Source organism: Monodelphis domestica, chromosome 1 (assembly GCF_027887165.1).
Source record: "Monodelphis domestica isolate mMonDom1 chromosome 1, mMonDom1.pri, whole genome shotgun sequence".
NCBI lineage: Eukaryota > Metazoa > Chordata > Mammalia > Didelphimorphia > Didelphidae > Monodelphis > Monodelphis domestica.
In genome coordinates this window covers 259,255,513-259,276,393 of record NC_077227.1, presented here as the reverse complement: position 1 = coordinate 259,276,393, position 20,881 = coordinate 259,255,513, and the positions used below count along the sequence as shown (strand labels likewise).

The following is a 20,881-nucleotide window of genomic DNA, read 5'->3' as shown; positions in this document are numbered from 1 at the left end:
TGGGATCACCAATAGCCAGACACAACTAATTGGCAAAACCAAAGGCAAAAAATGGAATTTGAGCCTTTAAAAGAACAATTTGGAGAAAATTAAGGGTGTAGATTGTAAGAGGCTAAGCAGTGAATGGGTAATGAGGTAGTAAGGGCAGAGCACATACTACTCTTTTGTAATATTGACAAAGGAGGGAATAAGAGAGATGGAATAGTAACTTGAAAGAATAGAGTTGACTTGGATCTTTTTAAAGACAGAAAATACCAAAATGTTTTTTATGGGTGAAGGGAAAGAAATTGGAAGAAAGGGAAAGAATGCAGAGTCAAAGAGAGAAATTTATTTGAACACTAATTACCCTGGGGAAGGAGGTGGGATTTTTTTATCACACAACTACCATGACAGTGACAACAATAACAATAACTCACATTCAGATAATCAAAGTGCTTTATATACAATATCTCATCCAAAGCTTACAACAAACAACCCTTTGAGTTCAGTGCTGTTAGTATCCACAGAGATTGAATGACTTACCCAGAGTCACATAGTAAGTATGTGAGGCAGGATTTGAACTCAGTCTTCCTGAGTCCAAAATCTGGTATTCTACTACTCTCTCTATAAGAGAAAAAGAAGAGGAATATTGTCTTTTGAGATAGAAAAGAAGCAAAGAGAATGAGGCATTTGGTGGGGGAAGACAAGTTAAGATTGCTTATGTCTTATAACCCCAAATGTCTCAGTAAAGTATGAAAAATGTCCATTTGCAGAGAGTTAGAGAAATGAGACAGAAGCAGGGGACTTGAGGAGAATGGGGAAAAAATTTTGGAACAGCTGCTGTGGGAAATGCCATAATGCCTCTGAAGAAAGATGGAAGGCTAACATATCACCCTATTATCAATCACTCACACACACACATGTTTGCATGCACACACACACACCCCTTAATATGGATTAATGAGGCACCTTCCCCACCTTGATATGGATGAGTTTAGAAATATTTTCTTCCCAGACAGCTAAATGAAAACAAATATTGAAAGAAGGGGAGCTTTGATAGAGAGAGGAAAGGGAATAATAAAAATACAATAGAAATAACTGGCATTTCTTTATCTCTTTAAAGGTTGCAAAGCACTTTTCATATCCTTTCCTATTTGAGCCTCCTAATAATCCTTTGCGGTAGGTCCTACAAATATTTACATCGATGAGGAAATTGAGGTTCAGAGAAAGGAGGAAAGAAAGAAAGAAGCATTTATTAAGTGCCTACTATGCACCAGGTACTGTGCTGGGTGTCTTTACAAATATCTCATTTGATACTCACAACTCTGGGAAGTAGGGAATATTACTATCCCCATTTTTCAGTTGGGGAAACTGAGGCAGACAGTGGTGAGGTGAGTTCCCCATGGATCACCCAGCTTGTAAGTCTGATTTGAAGACAGATATTCCTGGCTTCCTAGGCAGCCAGGTGGTGTAATGGATAGAGTACTTGGCCTGGAGTCAGGAAGACCTGAGGTCAAATATGGCCTCAGACACTAGCAGTATGACCCTAAGCAAGTCACTTATCCCTAATTGCTTCCATTTCCTCGTCTATAAAATGAACTGGAGAAAAAAAAAATGCCAAACCACTCCAGCATCTTTGCCAAGAAAACCCTAAATAATGCCACAGTCAAACATGACTGAATAACAAACAAAATAAAATAAAGACTGACTCCAATTCCAGACCCAACATGAATAATTTTGTAACTGGACGACTCCAGAGACCAGAGGAAACACCCCCAGAACTTACAAGTAACCCCTCAAATACACACAACTCTTGCAATAGCTACCAAGGAACCATTTCTCAGATCTGTAAGCAGCTGTACCTGTTGAGGCTATAAAATCCAACATGGAGGTGAATGTTTTTGTTACTCCAGACCTGGCTTCTTTAATACCCATAGGACAAATTTGCCCTTGGGTGAACTGAATTCCTTTTAGATGCACTGTGCCCTGTGCCCAGTAACTCCATGACTACAGAGCCCTGCAGCTATCTTAACCTTTCAATCTCTGTGGGATGAATGAGCCTATTTCCTTTGAGGCTGGCTGGCTTCCTTTGTGTCCATGAGAGACCACATACTTTTGGTGGACCCTCACTGGTCCATGTGTCTACATGTACTTGCATGATGACAAAAGGCATTTTGGAATTGAGTTACTAGGGATGGACACAAATGAGAACTGGCCTCAGGCAAATCTGGGAATTCATGCCTGAAAATGATTTTGAGACTCCATCTGTGTTCACCAAGCAGCTAGGCGGTTCAGTACATAGAACACCAGATTTGGAGTCAGGAAGAATTGAGTTCACATCCAACCTCATATTCTTATAAGTTGGGTAGCCTGGGCATGTCACCTATCTGACTCAGTTTCCTCAACTGTAAAATGGGAATATTAATAGCACCTAAATCTCAGAATTATTGTGGAGATTAAATGGGAATCATTGCATTTACACACAATGTCTTGCACATATTAGATGATTAATTAATATTTATCTACATTCTTCCTACTTCCCAAGGAATATTCGATAATCAAAATAAGAATAAAATCATTAAAGTACCTGAGAAGAGAGAAAAAAGAGGCAGAGAAGAAAAGAAATGTAAGGTTGTCTGGCTCCCAGGACAAAACTATCTACTTCACAGTTTTGCTCAGGGTTGGTCCTTTTCACTGGTGTTACACACCCCAGCTCTGTAGTAACAAAAAGACACAATCTATCTGGGATCCAACAAATGCCCCAGGCACTGCTCTATAAATCAATTGTCTAGGGGCAGTGAGTCTTGTGACCAGCTCTTTCTCACACCTCACCCCCAGCCAAATATATCTGCAACACAATGGAGAGAAATAAAACTGGATTGTAAAACATTGATTCCCTTCATTGCCAAGAATCAGGGACTGAAGGTCATGTCCAAACTATACTAAATTTATAGCTAGAAACAACCTTTGGAACCATCCAATCTAACATTCTCATTTTTACAAATGAAGAAATCATTCAGGATTCCAGTTCAGGTCTTCCTGACTCTAAGACCAATGGTCAATCCCTTGTGTCACCTGGATGGTAGCTAGTGGTGATAAGCCTCTCCAAACTTCAGTTGGCTGGTCCACTAATGATAGAAATACAAGCCAGCTCTAGGCTCTTCATGAAGTCTTTCTAGCATGGTAGTCTTTGTCAACATTTGTATTCCATTGGCATAGACTCAGAGACACATCCAGCCAAGAGAGCATCAAACTAGGACTTTAGTGGAGTGGTGAGCATACATGGTTAATGAGGAGCAGATAGAGGACCAGAGCCCAGTGTTTCCTAACTGCCAGTGGCAGATTCACAATTAGCTATTCTCACTAGAAAGAGAAAAAAATATAAATTCTTTCCTTCCTGTCCAAGAAAATGGCGCATGTTTCCTTCAGTCCTTACTGGAAAACTGGGGTTATGCACTGGCTATGTTCATCACATTGGCATTCAATCAAATCTCCATAAACAATAGGGAAAATGAGCTTTCATCAACAGAGTGGACCTGTGATTTCACTGGCATAGAGGATTTACAGGTGAGTTTCAGACGCCTAGAACACCGAGAGGTGCTATATACATAGATGAGAAAAGAGAGATGTGTGTATATATACTATATGTAAATATATATAAAAATTTTCCTGGGGCTACACAGATAGCATGTATTAGAAGTAGGACTAGAAACTTGATCTTTGAGGCTAAATCTCTGTCTGCTACATCATACTATCTGTCTATTGCAATAATAAGGAGCTCAGGGGGTAGCTGAGTGGCCCAGTGGATTGAGAGCCAAGCCCAAAGATGGGAGGTCCTGGGTTCAAATCTGGACTCAGACACTTCCGAGCTGTGTGACCCTGGGCAAGTCACTTAACCTCCATTGCCTAGCCTTATCACTCTTAGAATCAATATGGAAGGTAAGGGCTTTTTTTTTTTAATAAATAAATAATAAAGAGATATGGGGCAGCTATGTAGCACAGTTGATGGAGCACCAGTACTGGAATCAGGAGGACCCAGGTTCAAATCTGACCTCAGTTACTTCCTAGCTACATGCCTCTAGACAAGTCACTTAACTCTGCCTGCCTAGCCTTTACCTCTCTTATGGCTTTATAAGGGTCTTGAAAATAATAATAATGAGATCAATTACAATGGCCATCTGATGGAAGAATTCCTAGAGATTAGAGTTCTTCCAGACCAGTAGAACCATATTAACTATGGATAAATAATGGATAACTATGGATAACCAAGGGATAAAGAAAAGGCTGGGAAATTACAGGCCAGGCATCTCCAGGTTTGAATCAGGCAGGATTCATTTCTATTCAATTCAACAACTATTTCAGTTCTATTGAATGGGATCTCCCAGGCTATCACATGCAGTTGCTTTGTTTATGGGTGACAGGTGGGAAAGATGAGAAATAAGCTCTCATCTCCAAAGCCCTTCTTTTGGCAAGAAATTGAAAAGGGAAAACAACACTTTAACTCCCAAACTTGGCAAACTGGTAATGTAATTAATAAAGCAATAGCATTGTGATTACTTGCAGGAAAATAAAGTATAAGACCAGAGACCCATATGAATGGGTCAAAAAAAAAAAACATCTCACAACATTCAAATAATTGGCTATTTTTCTGAAACAGGATACCCAGTGGCTACATGAAGGCAAAAGACAAAATATCTATCACCTGGCATTAGTAACCAAAGTACTTAATACTCTTCCATCTGCCCTTCTCCTAGGGGAAATTGGAAATAAGAATACAATCCAACAGCTCTACTAGGGAACAAATACCAAGGCTGGTTAAACAAAATCAAACTTGAAAAATAATCATTAAGCCATCCACATCTATACTGGAAGAAGTGATGCATGGGGACTCATAAGGGTCTCTTCTGGGTCCGAGATCACTTAATATTTTCATCAATGACTCCAAAGATGGAGTAGGGAATTATGCAAATCCAACTGGCAGACAATATGAAGATGGCAGGGATTGCAAATCTGTGGAGAATGGAATTTAACTTCTGTGCAACCTTAGGAAATTTGTCCTTATTGAATCTTGTATATTGAAGTCACATATTATTGCATCTCTTTATTAAGATTCAATAGGGCAAAATATAAAGTGATTGATGGAGGAAGAAGCCACCAAATGTATAAATATAAAATACATGCACCTGGCAGGGCACCAGTGCCAGTATCAAAAATGAAAAGGTTCAGGAGCTTGTAGGGGATAGAGTACACAAAGCATTGGTATTGCCAAAATCTGTCAATGTACCACAGAATAGAGTTGTATTCAGAGAATAGCCACTGTGCTTGTGTTGTGGTGCTGCTGTTGCTTTTTGGGGGGAGGGGAGGAATAAAGACTCACATTAATATAGGACTTTAAAGTTTACAAGGAAAGGGGTCTATTCCACTCCTGGCTGACTAGACCTTGACACAGTTTCAGATCTGAGCGCTCTGCTTAGCCCCAGGCATAGAAGAAAGCACAAAAGAGGGAGGGTCACATAATTGACAGATTTTGTTCTGAAGAACAGAACCAGGAGAGGCAGAGAGAAAGGTGGGCATGGTCTGGCAGCCCAAAGAGGGATGCTAAAACAGACTGGTAGAACTAAGGATGTTCATTGGTTTCAGGGAAAGAGAACAAAAGGCAAGAGGGGCAACAAGGGAAATTAGATTCAAAGTAAGGGGAGACCATCATGCAAAGAATGGCTGAAATGATGGGGGAAAGGCAGCTATGGTAACCCCCTCCTTAGGGACATCAAGGAAGAGTCCAGACACCTCTCTACTTAGGATGCATTAGAGATTATTAAAAGCACTCTTTGTCCAGTACAGGGGGATGAGCCACATGACCTCCCCAAAGGTCATTCCTCTCCCAAAGGATCAGGAGTGTGAAGGACACTAGATAAAAATAAAGTCCATTAATCACCAAGCTGCCAGATAATTTACCAAGAAAGCCTGAATACAGAAGGGGGAGGCTGCAGGGTCTTTGGCCTCATTCCAGGCAAAAAATAAAGGGGGTTAGAGAATGATATAAAATAAACTTACATAAATTATCAATATTTATATATTACCAACAATGTTCAGCAGGAGGAGATAAAAAGAGAAATTATATTTAAAATAACTGCAAACAATATAAAATATTTAGGAGTCTACCTGCCAGGACAAACCCAAGAACTATATGAACACAATTACTAGACCCTTTTCATACAAATAAAATCAGATCTAAACAACTGAAGAAATAATAATTGTTCATGGGTAGGCCAAGCCAATATAATAAAAATGACAATCCTACCTAAATGACAAAAAAAATTTCATTTTAATGATCTAGAAAAAACTATAACAAAATTCATTCAGTATAAAATGAATCAATTTTAAAAAGTGAAGGCAGATAGTAGCAGTATAAGATCTCAAACTGTATTACAAAGTGGTAATCATCTAAACAAGCTTCTAAAATAGAGTGGTGGATCAGTGGAATAGATTAGGTACACAATACACAGTAGTAAATGATCATAGTAATCTAGTGTTTGACAAATCCAAAGATGCAAGATTTGGGGACAAGAAATCAGTATTTGAAAAAAATTTTCCAAGAAAACTGAAAAGTAGTTAGTCAGAAATTAGGTATAGATTATATACAAAGATATGATCAAAATGGATCCATGATTTAGACATAAATAGTAATATCACAAGAAAACTAGAGGAGCATGGACTACCTCAGATTTATGGGACAGGGGGGAGAATTTGTTACCAAAGAAAAGATAGAGAACATTATGAGATGTAAAACATATAATTTGTATTACATCAAATTTAAAAAGTTTCACACAAATAAAACCAATGCAGCCAAGATTAGAAGAAAGGCAGAAAATTGGGGTTGGGATGGAAATTTATAGCAAGTTTCTCTAATAAAGGTCTCATTTATCAAATATATAGAAGACAGAGTTAAATTTATAAAAATAAAGTCAATTCCCCAGTTGATAATGGTCAAAGGACATGAACAGGCAGTTTTCAGATAAAGAAATCAAAGCTATCTACAGTCATATGAAAAAATGTTGCAAATCCCTATTGATTAGGGAAATGTAAATTAAAACAACTCTGAGGCACTACCTCACACCTATTAGATTGGCTAATATGACAGAAAAAATGACAAATATTGTAGATGTGGGAAAATGGGGATATTAATGCACTGCTGTTGGAGTTGTAAACTAATGTTCTGAAGGGCAATTTGGAACTATGCCAAAAGAGCTTTAAAATTATGTATATATTTTGACCCAGCAATAGTACCACTACAGCTGTATCCCAAAGAGAAAAAGGAAAAGAGACTATGTGTACAAAAATATTTATAGTAGCTCTTTCTGTGGTGACATAGAATTGGAAATTGAGGATATTTTGTGGTATATGATTATGATGAAATACTATTGTGCTCCAAGAAATGAGGAACAAGGTGCTTTCAGAATAACCTGGGAAGATTTGCATAAACTGATGCAAAGTGAAATGAGAAGAACTAGAAGAATATCAAACATAGTAACAGCAATATTGTATGGTAATCAGTTTAGAATGATTTGGCTATTCTCAGCAATATAAAGATCCAAGACAATTCTGAAAGACTCATGATGAAAAATGCTATCCACCTCCAAAGAAAGAACTGAGGAAGTTGGAATGCAAATTCAAGCAAACTTTTTTCACTTTTTTATTCTTGAGTTTTGAGGAGCTTTGGGGAGGATTTTTTGGTCTGTGTTTTCTTTTGTAGCATGGCTAATATGGAAATGTCTTGCAAGACATCTGTAATCTTTATATCAAACTATCTTCTCAAGGAAAGAAGAAGGGAAAGAGGGAGGGAAAGCAGATAAAATAGCAATTTTTTTTACATTAAAAATTTAGTTTACATGTAATTGGGAAAAATTTAAATTAAATGAAAAAATGGGGGATAGGCATTGCATAGGAAGGCTATAACTTCCAAAGCCAAAGAAATTCTTTGGAATCTGGCTCTCCAATTGTAAAGGGGGAATGAGAAGAGTGGGAAGTGTTGAGGGCAGTGCAACAGGAAAGAGAAAATGGCATCAAAAGCAACATAACAAGACCTAAAGGGTTTTTTTTTTAATTCTTTTTTTTTTCAAGGTGGAGAGCCCTTACCTGCTATTTTAGTATCAATTCTAAGATAAGATAATGGTAAGGACTAGGCAACCAGGATTAAGTGACTTGCCCAGGGTCACACAGCTAGGAAGTATGTGAGGCCAGATTTCAACCTCACATCTCTCAACTACAGGTCTGGTGCTCTATTCATTGTGCTACCTAGTTGCTCCTCCTAAATGGTTTCTAAGAAGTCTATTACCCTGTGGTTACAGAAGGAAGAGATACAGAAAGGGAAGAATGGGCAAGAGAACCATGCCCAGCAAAGAAGCATCCAATAGGGAAGACGGGGGGTGGGTGGGGGCTGACATCTGAGGTTAAATAGGTAAGGAGAGTAACAGGTAAAAAAGAACTACAGTGTATGTTGAAAAAAATTAGGTTTAAAGTCAGAATTATCTGGGAATCCAATGCAAAAACTTCGTCATTTAAGGGCTAAATAATCTCAGCTTATGAGGAAATTTCTCATGACATTATATCACAAGAAGAGGACAGACAACTTTTAAAAACCAAAACAGACCAAGAGATAGTTATTATGGGTATATCCCATTTTCCTTTATACAGACAGGGAAATGCCTTCCTTGGCAAGAAGATAAAACTACTGACCCTTCTTTGAAGGGGCCAAGGAAACGTATCATTTCATTGCCCCAGAACAACAGAGACCTTTAAGGATCTAGCAGGCTAGGGGTATAGCAAATCAAGACAAATCTTTGATCTAGGAAGGCATGTGTTTGAGCTTCATCAAAGAAATGAAAACTATGTCTATTGCCCAGGCTCAAAACTGGTACGATTTTACCTTAGCTGTATGATGGAAAGATGTTGGAACATCTGGCCACTACCAATTTATTCTTGGATGGAATTATGTTAATATGGGACTATTCCATATAGGAGTAACATAAGCTCAAGGTATTTAGACCTGAAAGATACCTTAGAGATCATATGACTCATCCATCTTATTTTACAGATAAGAAACTAAGGCTTAGGGATGCTATGACTTGCCCAGGGTCATACAGACAGTAAAAAGAAAGGTTGGGGTTCAAATCCAGTTTATCTGAAAGCAGATCCAGAGTTCTCTCCACAGTGTGCTGTTTCCCACTGATATTATCTGCTGAATAAGAGTCATAAAGATTGTTAGAGTCTGGGGGAAGACAAAATAAACTCTAGCTTTGTCAAATTCTGTGGCAACTAGGTGGCACAGTCGGTAGGACGCTGGACCTGGAATCAGAAAGACATCTTCCTGAGTTCAAATATGGCTTCAGACACTAGCTGTGTGACCTCAGGCAAGTCATCCAACCCTGTTTGCCTCAGTTTCTTCATCTGGAAAATGAGCTGGAGAAGAAAACCGCAAAATATTCCAGAATGTTTGCCAGTGGGCTCACAAAGAGTGAGACACAACTGAAATGATTCAATAATCATAACATATGACACTCAATAATTTTTTAAGATCAAGATAGAGGTCTTGCTCTACCTTAACTCTCTCTCCCTGCTCTCTGCCCTCATTCCAATATATTATGCAAGTATGCTCACAAGTGTAAACATTATTTTAAAACACAAGGGGCTCATGTCTTCAGGACATCTCCCCACTGTCAGCATTGATACATTAAACAATCTCCTAAATTTTCTGTCCATTGCTTTTCTGGCATTCTGGAAGGGAGCTGGTGAGAGTAGCCACTTGTATATATGGAGTACCTTCTCAGATTGATGAAAGGAAAGATTAACAGGAATTGTGGTTTTAAGAGGTGTTCTTGTGAGAGTAGAAGCAGAAGATGTCCTATACAATGAGAAGTTATCTAGGACAGAGAGCTTCCGTCTGTAGAGAGGCAGGCAATACTGTGGGACTCTACTTGGAAAGAAGAGCAAATCTTTCTCTTTATTAAGGCAGTTCATATTTCTTTCTGTATATAAATCTTTGATAGACTCAGGTTTCTTGTCCCTTCACAAAACTACCATTTCTTTCTCACTGTCCTACTGAGGTATTATTTGCTAATCCCTACCTTCCAGAAATAGACAGTCACTCATCAAAGAAGCTTCAGTGAGGTAGAAAGAGGATATAGTTCAACAGGAAGGGAGGCAGGGAAAAGGAAGGAAGGAAGGAAGGAAGGAAGGAAGGAAGGAAGGAAGGAAGGAAGGAAGGAAGGAAGGAAGGAAGGAAGGAAGGAAGGAAGGAAGGAAGGAAGGAAGGAAGGAAGGAAGGAAGGAAGGAAGGAAGGAAGGAAGGAAGGAAGGAAGGAAGGAAGGAAGGAAGGAAGGAAGGAAATTATTTAAAATAAAATAGTCATCACCATATAGATTCATAGTTTTCCCTACCTACAGAAGAGGGAAAAGAAGAAAATTAGTGGGAAGAACAAATGAAAAGATACAAGAGCCAAGTACCTTTGTCGGAGGTTTTTGGGTTATGCTTTTGTTTGTAACTATCTGAAACAGAGAAAGAAATAGAGGGTGAATCTTAAAAGGAGATAGAGAGAATGAAAGAGAGGGGGAGGGAAAGGGAGGAAAGATAAGAGGAAGAGGGAGAACAAGGGTGAGGGGAAAGAGGTGAGAGAGGTGGAAGACAGGGAGTAAGAGAGAAAAGAAAAGAAAGAGGGGAAGGGGAAAGAGAGAAGGGAAGAGGGAAAGAGGGAAAAGAGAGGGGAAATGGGGGCAAGAACTGGGGGAAGGAGAAGAGAGGAAGGAGAGAAAAGCAAAGGAGAGGAAAGAGAGAGGAAGAAAGGGATAGGGGAGGAAAGGAGGGAAGAGGGGAAAGAGAGAATGAGAAAGAAGAAAGAAAGGGAAAGAAAGAATAAAGAGAGAGGAGAGAATGAGGGAGAGGGAAAGGAAGAGGAAGGAGAGAGGAGAGAAAGAGGGAGGGAGAGAAGGTGGGAAAGAGGAAGAGATGGAGAGAGGGGGAAGAGGAAGAGAGGGAGAGAGAAAGGGGAAAATGAAGAGAGGGAGGGAGAGGGGATCAGAAAGAATAAGAAAGAGAGAAAGAGAGAGAGAGAGAGAGAATGAGAGAGAGAGAGAGAGAGAGAGAGAGAGAGAGAGAGAGAGAGAGAGAGAGAGAGAGAGAGAGAGCATGAAGAAGCGCAATGCCAGAGAGATGAACTACTGCAGCCCTGGACCCAGCAGGAATCTTGCTGTAGGGATCTTTCCATTTCACTTCTTTCCCCCTCATGCAGAAACACTCACAGAGAAAGTAGCAGCAGCAAAAGGAGAAGGAGAAGAAAGAGGAGGAGGAAGAGAAGGAGGAGGCAGCAGCTGCAGCAGCATTGTTGTTCATCCTTCATAGCAGCAGCAGCAATAGCAGCAGCAGCAGCAGCCCACAACATGCAAGCCAGAGAACAACAAAAAAAGAGCCTCCCTAAAGAGGAAAGGATGAGGAAGCCCCCCGGGGCAACTGAGACCAGGCTGACAGCCAAGGGATTGTAAGGTACAGTAGAATGGGAGGATAGGGAAAGGGAGAGATAGGAAGAGCAGTGAGGCCATACTTACTATCACAGACGTACGGTTTATCCTGGTCTTCCTGAGAGGAGGCATCATTCCTCCTCCTGCCACCAGCAGAACCACGGGCCTATAAAGAGAATTAAAGGATTTAGTAATGTGCTCTCTAGCTCCTTATTTGGCTCCCAAGATCCTCTGGGCATTACTGGTGTTCAGAAACCTCAAATATTTCCATCTGATCTGCTGATACACTTTGCCATCCACTCTACCACTGAATCCTTAAGACATATCTTCCTCTCATAGCTCAGCTTTCTTCTGTGTTCTCCCCCTGAAGTGGAATACAAACTCATTGAGAGATTTTGTGTCCCTAAGCCTTAGCATAGTGCTTGACACAAAGTAAGTACTTAAGAATTTTATTTTTCACAAATAAAATAAAGTACAGTTAATCTAATAAAAGAAGAAACTCAAATTAACAGTATCAAAAATGAAAAGGGTGATTTCACCTCTAATGAAGAAGAAATTAAGGTATTAAGAATTACTTTGCTGATTCATATGACAATCTAGGTGAAATGGATGAATATTTACAAAAATAAATTGCCTAGATTAACAAAAAAGGAAATAGAATACTTAAATAATGCCATCTCAGAAAAAGAAATTGAACAAGCCATCAAGGAACTTCCTAAGAAAAAGTCCCCAGGGCCTGAAGGATTCACAGGTGAATTCTATCAAACATTTAAAGAAAAACTAATCCAGATACTAAACAAACTACTTGAAAAAATAAGCAAAGAAGGATTTTTACCAAATTCCTTTTATGACACAAATATGATACTGATTCCAAAGCCAGGCAGGCCAAAAACAAAGAAAGAAAACTACAGACCAAACTCCTTAATGAACATAGATGCAAAAATCGTAAAATATTAGCAAAAAGACTCTAGCAAGTGATCACAGGGATTATTCACTATGATCAGGTGGGATTTATACCAGGAAGCAAAGATGGTTTAATATTAGGAAAATCATCCATACAATTGACTATATCAACAATCAAACCAACAGAAATCACATGATTATCTCAATAGATGCAAAAAAAAAGCCTTTGACAAGAGAATTTTATTTTTACTTTCATTCATTCATTCTCTTTCTCAAGCACTTGAACTTTCTACTTTTCCACAAACATATATTGGGGTGAGGAGAGAGAAGAGAATGGTTAGAGTTAAAGACTAACTATGCCCTTGCTATCCCCTATATCTAAAACACAGATCTTCCATATCTATCTTTAAAAATCCTCTTCTTCAAAATCATCGTCAGGAGCCACCTCCTGCATGATGCCCTCTTACATTCTCTTACTTCTATAAGTGACCTCTCCTTCCTTGAATTCCACTCTTTTTTTATCCCTTCTTTGCATTTAAATATATTCTAACTTGATCCTTTGCCATAGGGCCAAGAGGTAAAATCAAGGGAGTTCACCCACCTGATTTGCTAAACTGAAGCACTTTCTGTGGAGCTAAGTCTGTGTCCTGGATCCTTCTGATGGTCCCCAATCTCTAACTCCTCACTAAAGGACATGTGAGAGCAGAGATTCTTGGTTGATCCCTGTCAACCTCATCATTGGAGGCCATGTGAAAGATGACTGTTGACTAAGCAAGAAGGATCATCAACCCAAGAAACTTTAAAAGGAGAAATAACATCCACTCTAATTCTCTTTTTTCCTTTTGAACAAGTGGCCAGTAGGAATTTGCCTCTAACTTTCCAGAAACTATTATAATAACTATCCACACGTGTTGTGTGTGTGTGTGTGTGTGTGTATACTTCCTTAGGTGAGCCTAAAACTGAACCTCATGCCCCTAGCTGTCTTTTTCATCCTGTGTTTTTTAATCCTCACTATAAATAGCCAATCAATGAACCAGAGATGGATGTTTATAGTTTTGTGAGTTTAAGCAGCTAGGAATTATGGGGTGCTAACAAAGGGTTCTTTCTTCAACTACACTCTTCTCAGAGGATAAGATGACCTGAACCTTGAGTTGCTCTTCTAATTAAAACTCTCCACAAGTCTCCTTGAAGTCTTTTCTACCTCCCAGGAAAGTATGTTGGGAATTATGAGCTATTGTCTCATATTTTAAGAGTTTATCAATATAGACAGGAATCTTTTGTGTTTTGAGCATTGCTTTTGTAATGTAGGAAGTAAATAGTTGCTTTATTCTTAAAATTTGCTACTTTGATTACTCAGTAACTTCTCTAGAAGGGACGTCCCTTAATTCCTTTGGGGTACCATAACACAAGGAAACCCAACTTTAAGAAATTTTCTCTAGGAATGGAGGGTAAAATTATGACCTACGGATTGAATGAATATTATTGTACCATGAGAAAAGATGAAAGGGATGGATTCATAAAAACCTAGGAAAAACTATATGAACTGATGCACAATCAAGAGAGAAGGGTAAGGGGAACATGGAATTCTTGTTCCAGTTTAAAAAGACAAGAGTTTTTAACACGGTGTTCATGGAAATCTGTAAACTTAATTGAGGGGAAAAATCAATATTCAGGGATATAATTAAGGGGAATCTGTAAACTTCAATGGGAAAAATACATCTTCATATTCACTAATCTCTAATTGAAGTTTAGCATTCCCTTCAATTATTTTGAAATATGATACTGAGAAGGGATCTATAGGTTTCATCAGTCTTCCAAAGGAGTCCATGACACAGAAAAGGCTAAGAACCCCTCCTCTATGCAATAACATTGTAAAAGCAAACAACTTTGGAAAGTTTTGAAGAACTCTAGTCAATGCAACTATCAACCACAAGTCCAGAGTATTGAGGATGAGCTATGCTACCATCCACTCCCCAGATAGAGAGGTGATAGACCTGAGGTACAGGAGATATGTGTATTCATTCAGACATAACCAGTGTGGAGATTCTGTTTTATCTGAATTTGCTCATTTGTTGTAGGGAGGATTTTTTTTTTATTTGGGAAAGATTTGAGGGGAAAAAATCAAACTAGTGGCAGTGATGCTAAACTATAAAAACAGAAGAGAGCCATTGAAACACTTTGTTAAGTGTGCAGAAAAGAATCCAAAGAAAGTTCAGGGGAAATACAGACAATAGGGCAATTTTGAAACTGACTTTCTATTCCATTTTTCCCTAAAAAGTAAGTTGTACCTAATAGACTTAAGGTTTCACACATAGTCCTTTTCTTTCCATACTTCATAAACACAAATAGTCATATTTCTTTGGTGTCTCTCAAGTTTAGAATGACAAAAAATGGAAAATAATTTTTTTTTAATTTTGGGAGAAGGGGGCAGCTAGATGGTTCAAGGGATTGAGTGCCAGGTCTTAAGAAAGGGGGGGAGGGTCTTTGATTCTAATGTGATTTGGGGCACTTCCAGCTGGGGGTCACTTAATCCCCACTGCCTACTCCTTTCCACTCTTCTGCCCTGGAACCAATTCACAATATTGATTATAAGATAGAAATTAAGAGTTTAAAATATTCTGTGGCAGGAAGTACCAGTGTAGAGAAACAAACAGAAGAATTATTCAGCGCAATAATAGACCTCTAAAGAAAGGGTTACTCTCTGCTATGTGTTGTTATTTTCTATTTGATTTGACCAAAGCCCTATTGCTTACCCCTAACCTCTAAATAAATGTTTATGATTTTATGGTTGTTGTTTTTTTCTTGGTGCCACAGAGTGAAAGAATATAAGCCAGACAGATCAAGAGAATAGCCCGCTTTCTTCTCTTTGAGGTCAGGCCTCCCCAAGGTTGAACTTGGGTCTACTTGAGGTCAGAATTAGAGAAAGTTTTCTTATTGGCTCATGGATGGGGGCTAATGGGTAACACATACTAGAGTTAATTATGTAATGCCTCCTCTTCAGGTTAGGGCTCATTGTCTCTTATCCTCAAGAACCTATCGCAGAACTTATCCATACACACACATACACCTGCACATACCATTATGAATGAGTATTTGAGTATTTTTTCAAAACCCTTCCCTTCTGTCTTAGAATCATTACTAAGTATAGCTTCCAAGGCAGAAGAGAGGTAAGGGCTAGGCAATGGGGGTTAAGTGACTTGTCCAGGGTCATACAGCTGGGAAGTGTCTGAGGTCAAATTTAAACTTCCCATCTCTAGACCTGGCTTTCTATTCACCGAGTCACCTAGCTGCCCCTCTTTGAGTATTTTTAACCAATAATACATGAGTAAGGGGTGTTCAGGAGTGAGGGATGAATTGGCTTCTTTAAATATAAGTACAAAATAGTTGAAAACAACTATTTTCCATTTTGAGGGAATTAATTAAAATTAATTTTATTATATTATATTATAAAATTTAAAAATTAAACCCATGACCAGAATCCTAGGAATTGAAGGTATATATTGTGAAGAACTAGCTTATGGTGAATGTTGTTAAAGATATTAATAGGGAAAGCGATATGATTTTGTTATCTGAAGAACTGACAGTTTTAGGCCACATTTTGATCTGTCTAGGAAACTTTAAAGGCAACTAGGTAACTCCATAGAGCAGACTACTGGGCCAGGAGTCTGGAAGACTCAGCTTCCTGAGTTCAAATCTGGCCTCTGCTGTGTCACCCTGGACAAGGAACTTAACTGTGTTGGCCTCAGTTTCCTTATGTGTAAAATAAATTGGAGAAGGAAATGGTAAGCCATTCCAGGATCTTTGCCAAGGAAATCCCAAATGGGAGCACAAAAAGTTGAACACCACTGACCTAACTGAACAATAAACAATGAATTTTTAAGATATAAGTAGTCCTAATTGAAGTCAGACTGGTGTGACTTTTAAAAGTTATAATTCTTTAATTAATAATGCAGTGGGAAAAGGACAAATCTTGGACTTGGGAAAGACCTGGATCCAAATCCTGGCTTTGATTCTTACTAATTATATTTTCTTCCACAAATTATTTAAACTCTCCAAATCTCCATTTCCTTATCTGTAAAATGAGGGTACACTCAAAACTCACAGGGCTCTTGTGGAGAAAGTACCAAAGATTCATTAAGCTCCCACTATATGCTCGGCTCGTTGCTAAGCTCTGGAGATAAGAAGAAAGGCAAAAAAGCAATCCCTGTCCTCAAGGACTTTACCATAAAGTGTCATGTATATATGAATTATTGTTATTATTATTTATCCAGCAGGATCTTCACCTTGTACCAAAGGCTCAGATTCACCAAGAGATTTCCAAAAAAGCTTTGAGTGGCTTTAAGTGAAAGAGAGAAGCCAGCTTTCCCATTATAACTTTAGCAAGAATAAAATCTGAAATTTGGCATTTAGCCAATACAGAGCTATTATTAGCTAATATTTAGCCTGGCCATGCCTCAAGCTAGATAGGTTCAAACCATCTGTAACGGTAATGTCTAGGTCATAGTTCTGGCCCCCCAAAACAATGGAAGAGTAAAAAGAAGTTAAGGGCACATAGATGCTGGAGGGAAATTGTGGGAAAAGCGATGGAAAAGTCAAAGAAGCAAATAGCCAGGCCTGTTACCTTTCACACTCTCCCTTTAGACACACCAGGTTTCATCTAACACCTAGCTAATTGTTCACAAAGACACCAAATTAAGAAAAAAGTCAGTGTTGAGGGGGTTGTCAAAAAGTAAGTTACCTAAAACACTGTTGGCAAATATGTGAATTGGCTTAAGCATTCCAGGAAATTTGGAATTATACTAAAATGTCCCTAGCCTTTGACCTGGAAATCTAACTCCTACTCTAAGCGAGTCAAAGAGAGAAAAAGACTATATCTATCCCAAAAATATTCACAGCAGCATTTTTGAAGGTAGCAAAGAACTGGAAACAAAGTAGATACTTATCAACTGAGTGATCACTAAATAAATTATGGTATATGAATAATAGAATATTACTGCACCATAAGAAATGATGGATGTGAAGAATTCAGGGTAGCATGGGTAGACCTATCAACTGGACAAGCAGTGCCAGAAAACAATGTACACAATGACTATAATGATGTAAATAAAAACAAGAAATAAAAGTAACAAAATGATGTGGTACATAGAATTTTGAGCTAGAAGGCATCTAAGTCCAATCCCTTAATTTTACATATGAGGAAACTGAGGCACAAAGAGAAAAAAAAACTGATTTATCCAGGGTCATACAGTTAATGTTTGAGGCAGGATTTGAACTTGGGTTTTCCTGACTCCAAGTTTCACACTCTGTTCTTTACAGGATTTATCTGCTTAAATAGACTAAAATTTGCCCCAGAGAAGAAATGGAAAAATATTTTTCCTTTTCTTCTTTCAAAGGGGTTTGGGAAGGATATGTATTGATCATCTTTGGTAAACTGTTTTTACCCCCTCTTTCTTATTCTTTGTCACTAGATAGGGGAGAGAGAAGGGCTATATTTTGAAACTCAGGCAATATGAAAACAAAAGATCCCAGTAACAATTTTAAAAATAAAAAGAAACAATATACACCAAGATATATTGTGTTTCCTTCCAAGACCAAGCATAGATAGGCAGTCTAAACTGCCATCCACAATATTACATAGATAGCACCATAATGCCTGAGGTATCATCTTCTGTCTCCTGCCTAATCTGCTTGTCTCAAAAACAAATTAGAACATTCATTCTCTCACTCCCACTAATTCTCTCCATCTTATTTGCCCTCTCTCTTTCTTTCTTTATGTCCCTCTCTCCTCACTCATACTCTCATTTCAGAGCATTGACCTTGAGAGGGAACTGAAAAAAACAGGCAATGTATTACTCTGAGAGACCAACTAAATTACCGAAGGTGACTCAAACCCAAAAAGTTCTTTGCCCTCCATTGCCTTCATTTTCCTAGCCAAATGCAGAGGCACCATAAGATAGCAGAAAGACCCAGGAGTACCAGAAATCAGTAGTGCTGGTTCCACCATTCAGAATTTGAGTAACCTAGGCAAATGACAACCTCTCTGAGCCTCAATGGTGCCATATATGAAAGGGAGACACTAGTTTCCACTATTTCATGTTTTATGCATGTGGATGTGTTTTGTAAGATGTGAGGCTCTCTACAAATGGGCATTAATAATTAATAGGAAGGAAGGAAAGAAGGAAGGAAGGAAAGAAGGAAGGAAGGAAGGAAGGAACGAACGAACGAAGGAACGAACGAACGAAGGGATGAAGACAAGCATTTATTAAGTGCCTTCTATATGCCAGTCACTGTGTTAAGTGCTTTACAAATACAACCTCATTTGATCCTCACAACAACCCCAAGAGATTGGGGCTATTATCAATATTGTTCCAAAAACTAAGAAAAAGCACAGTGGTGCTGCAATTATTGCAGTGCTACATGGGACAACTTGATGTATTCACTTCAGAGTCCTAGCACAGCAATCTCTGAGCAGGTGAAAATGGTAAAGCATGAAGACAGAAACAAGTCAAAAAGAAAAAAATACAGTGAGAGGAAAGGGCTCAAAAGAGGGAGGAGAGCCCTTAGCCAAGAAACAGTTTCATTTCTAGCTCTGATGTTTAACCATTTGTGTAATTTTACAAATGCTTCTTCTCCCTGTGTCTCATTTCCTTACCTGCAAAATATGGATAGAACACCCAGAGCACCTAATAATATTCTGCAAGGAAATTCTGTCCACGATGCCACCACCCTTCAAACTAAATGTTTGTCCACTGATTGAGTCATCTTTGACTCCTGCCTCTCCTTCACTGCCTCCATACAATCAATCTCTATATCCTTTTTTCCCTTTGAAATGCTTTTTGAATCTGTTCCTTTTTCTCCATTCCCACTGCTGCAATCCAAGCCCAGAACCTCACATCCATATTGATATAAACGCCCTCCTGATCTCCAATCACCAGTCTCTACGTATTCTCCCATCAGAATCATCTTCCCTGAACACCAATGACCTGTCACTTCCTTTCTCAAAACCTATAAAGATTCCCTATTACTTAATGTGGGAAGTTCGAATTCCTAGCCTAGTTTTATGCCCTCCATAATCTCCACCATCACTATCCAAGAGTATGTACCATTACTTCCCATCACACACCAACTTCAGTGAAATAGGTGTCCTGGCTCTTTTCACACAGACCATAACTTCTATTTTCATGCCTTTTGGTATTCTTAGTACCTAGCACAGAGGATGGCAAACAGCAGGCACTTAATAAATGCAAATGGAATTGAATTGAATTTTTAAAGTATTATAATACATATCATCAGCTACAGCATCATCACAGCAAGGAAAAAAGGCTAGATCAGTCGATCTTCCAAAGGTCCTTTAGACTTCAATAAGCCCATATCTAAGGGCAAGAAAGTCAAATAACATTAGCAGAGCTAAAGGGCCACAAATTGCCTGCTTCTGATTGGAAACCTGTGAAGATCTCTATATCACGAATATGCATTCCCCCTAACCACCAAATAAGAGACTCAATTACCCAAATGGTAAACATGAAATATTCTAGTTCCATATGCTTCCATATGCCAGGTCTCAGGTAGCACAAAACCTGAAGTGTATATGGTTCTCTGACCCCAACTCCTAAGTCCCTCCTCTCAAGACATAATAATAATAACACCGTGCATTTACAGAATATTTGGAAATCATTGTCTTATTTTAACTTCATACCAACACCAGAACGTGAGGAAGGAATCGTCTCCAATTTACAAATTGAGAAATTGAGGCATAGGGAAACTGATCAACTTCCTCAAAGTCTCAAAGGTGCTAAGTAATAGAGGAGAAACCAAAATGCAAATATTTTTATTATTAGTCCAGTAATAATAATAGTAGGGGTAGCTAGGTGACTCAGGAGAGAACCAGGCATGAAGAAGGGAGGTCCTGGGTTCAAATATGACCTCAGACACTTCATTGTGTGACCCTGGGCAAGTCTCTTAACCCCAATTGTCTAGCTCTTATAGTTCTCCTGCCTTGGAATCAACACAGTATCAATTCTAAAATAGAAGGTAAGAATTTTAAATAATAATAATATAGTAATATCTCACATTTATATGGTACTTTAAAATTTACTAAGCATGTTTTGCAGAAGAAACCTGTGAGACACAGCAAATATTACCCAAATATCCAAAGAATCTATGATTTCATCAGCATAAAGAACTATACAGCCAGTGTTGGTTACAAACTACATATGACACAAATCCTAAATCCTCAAGTTTTGCCTGAAGCACATAGGAGGTGAAATGACTTCCCCAAAGTCACAAAACAAGTAAAACTCCCATTTTATTAATTCCTCCATGCAACTCTTGGGAAAATATTAATATCTCTACTTTATAGGTAAGGAAAGTTCAGAGAGTTTATAAATTACTTGCCCACAAGGCAATTAGGTAATGAAAGTGGAGAGAACACTTGGCCTGGAATCAGGAAGAACTGAGCTCTAATCCAAACTCAGACACTTGAACTGTG

At 38.6% G+C, this 20,881-nt stretch overlaps 1 protein-coding gene across 6 annotated transcripts in view; it reads right to left on the bottom strand.

Moving 5' to 3' along the window:
• Positions 1-20,881, bottom strand: part of DPF3 (double PHD fingers 3) — a 437,118-nt gene that overhangs the window by 137,150 nt on the left and 279,087 nt on the right. For 4 of the 6 annotated variants that reach the window (XR_008914982.1, XR_008914981.1, XM_007472881.2 and 1 more), the window contains exon 6: positions 11,578-11,656. Coding sequence is in view for 3 of the 6 variants with exons in the window: in XM_007472881.2 (XP_007472943.1) it covers positions 11,578-11,656 (79 nt within the window). In the remaining 3 variants the exon portion in view is untranslated. Of the gene's footprint in view, positions 1-10,482; positions 10,525-11,577; positions 11,657-20,881 lie in introns of all 6 variants that reach the window. The other 2 variants (XR_008914980.1, XM_056810706.1) reach the window with 1 other exon arrangement.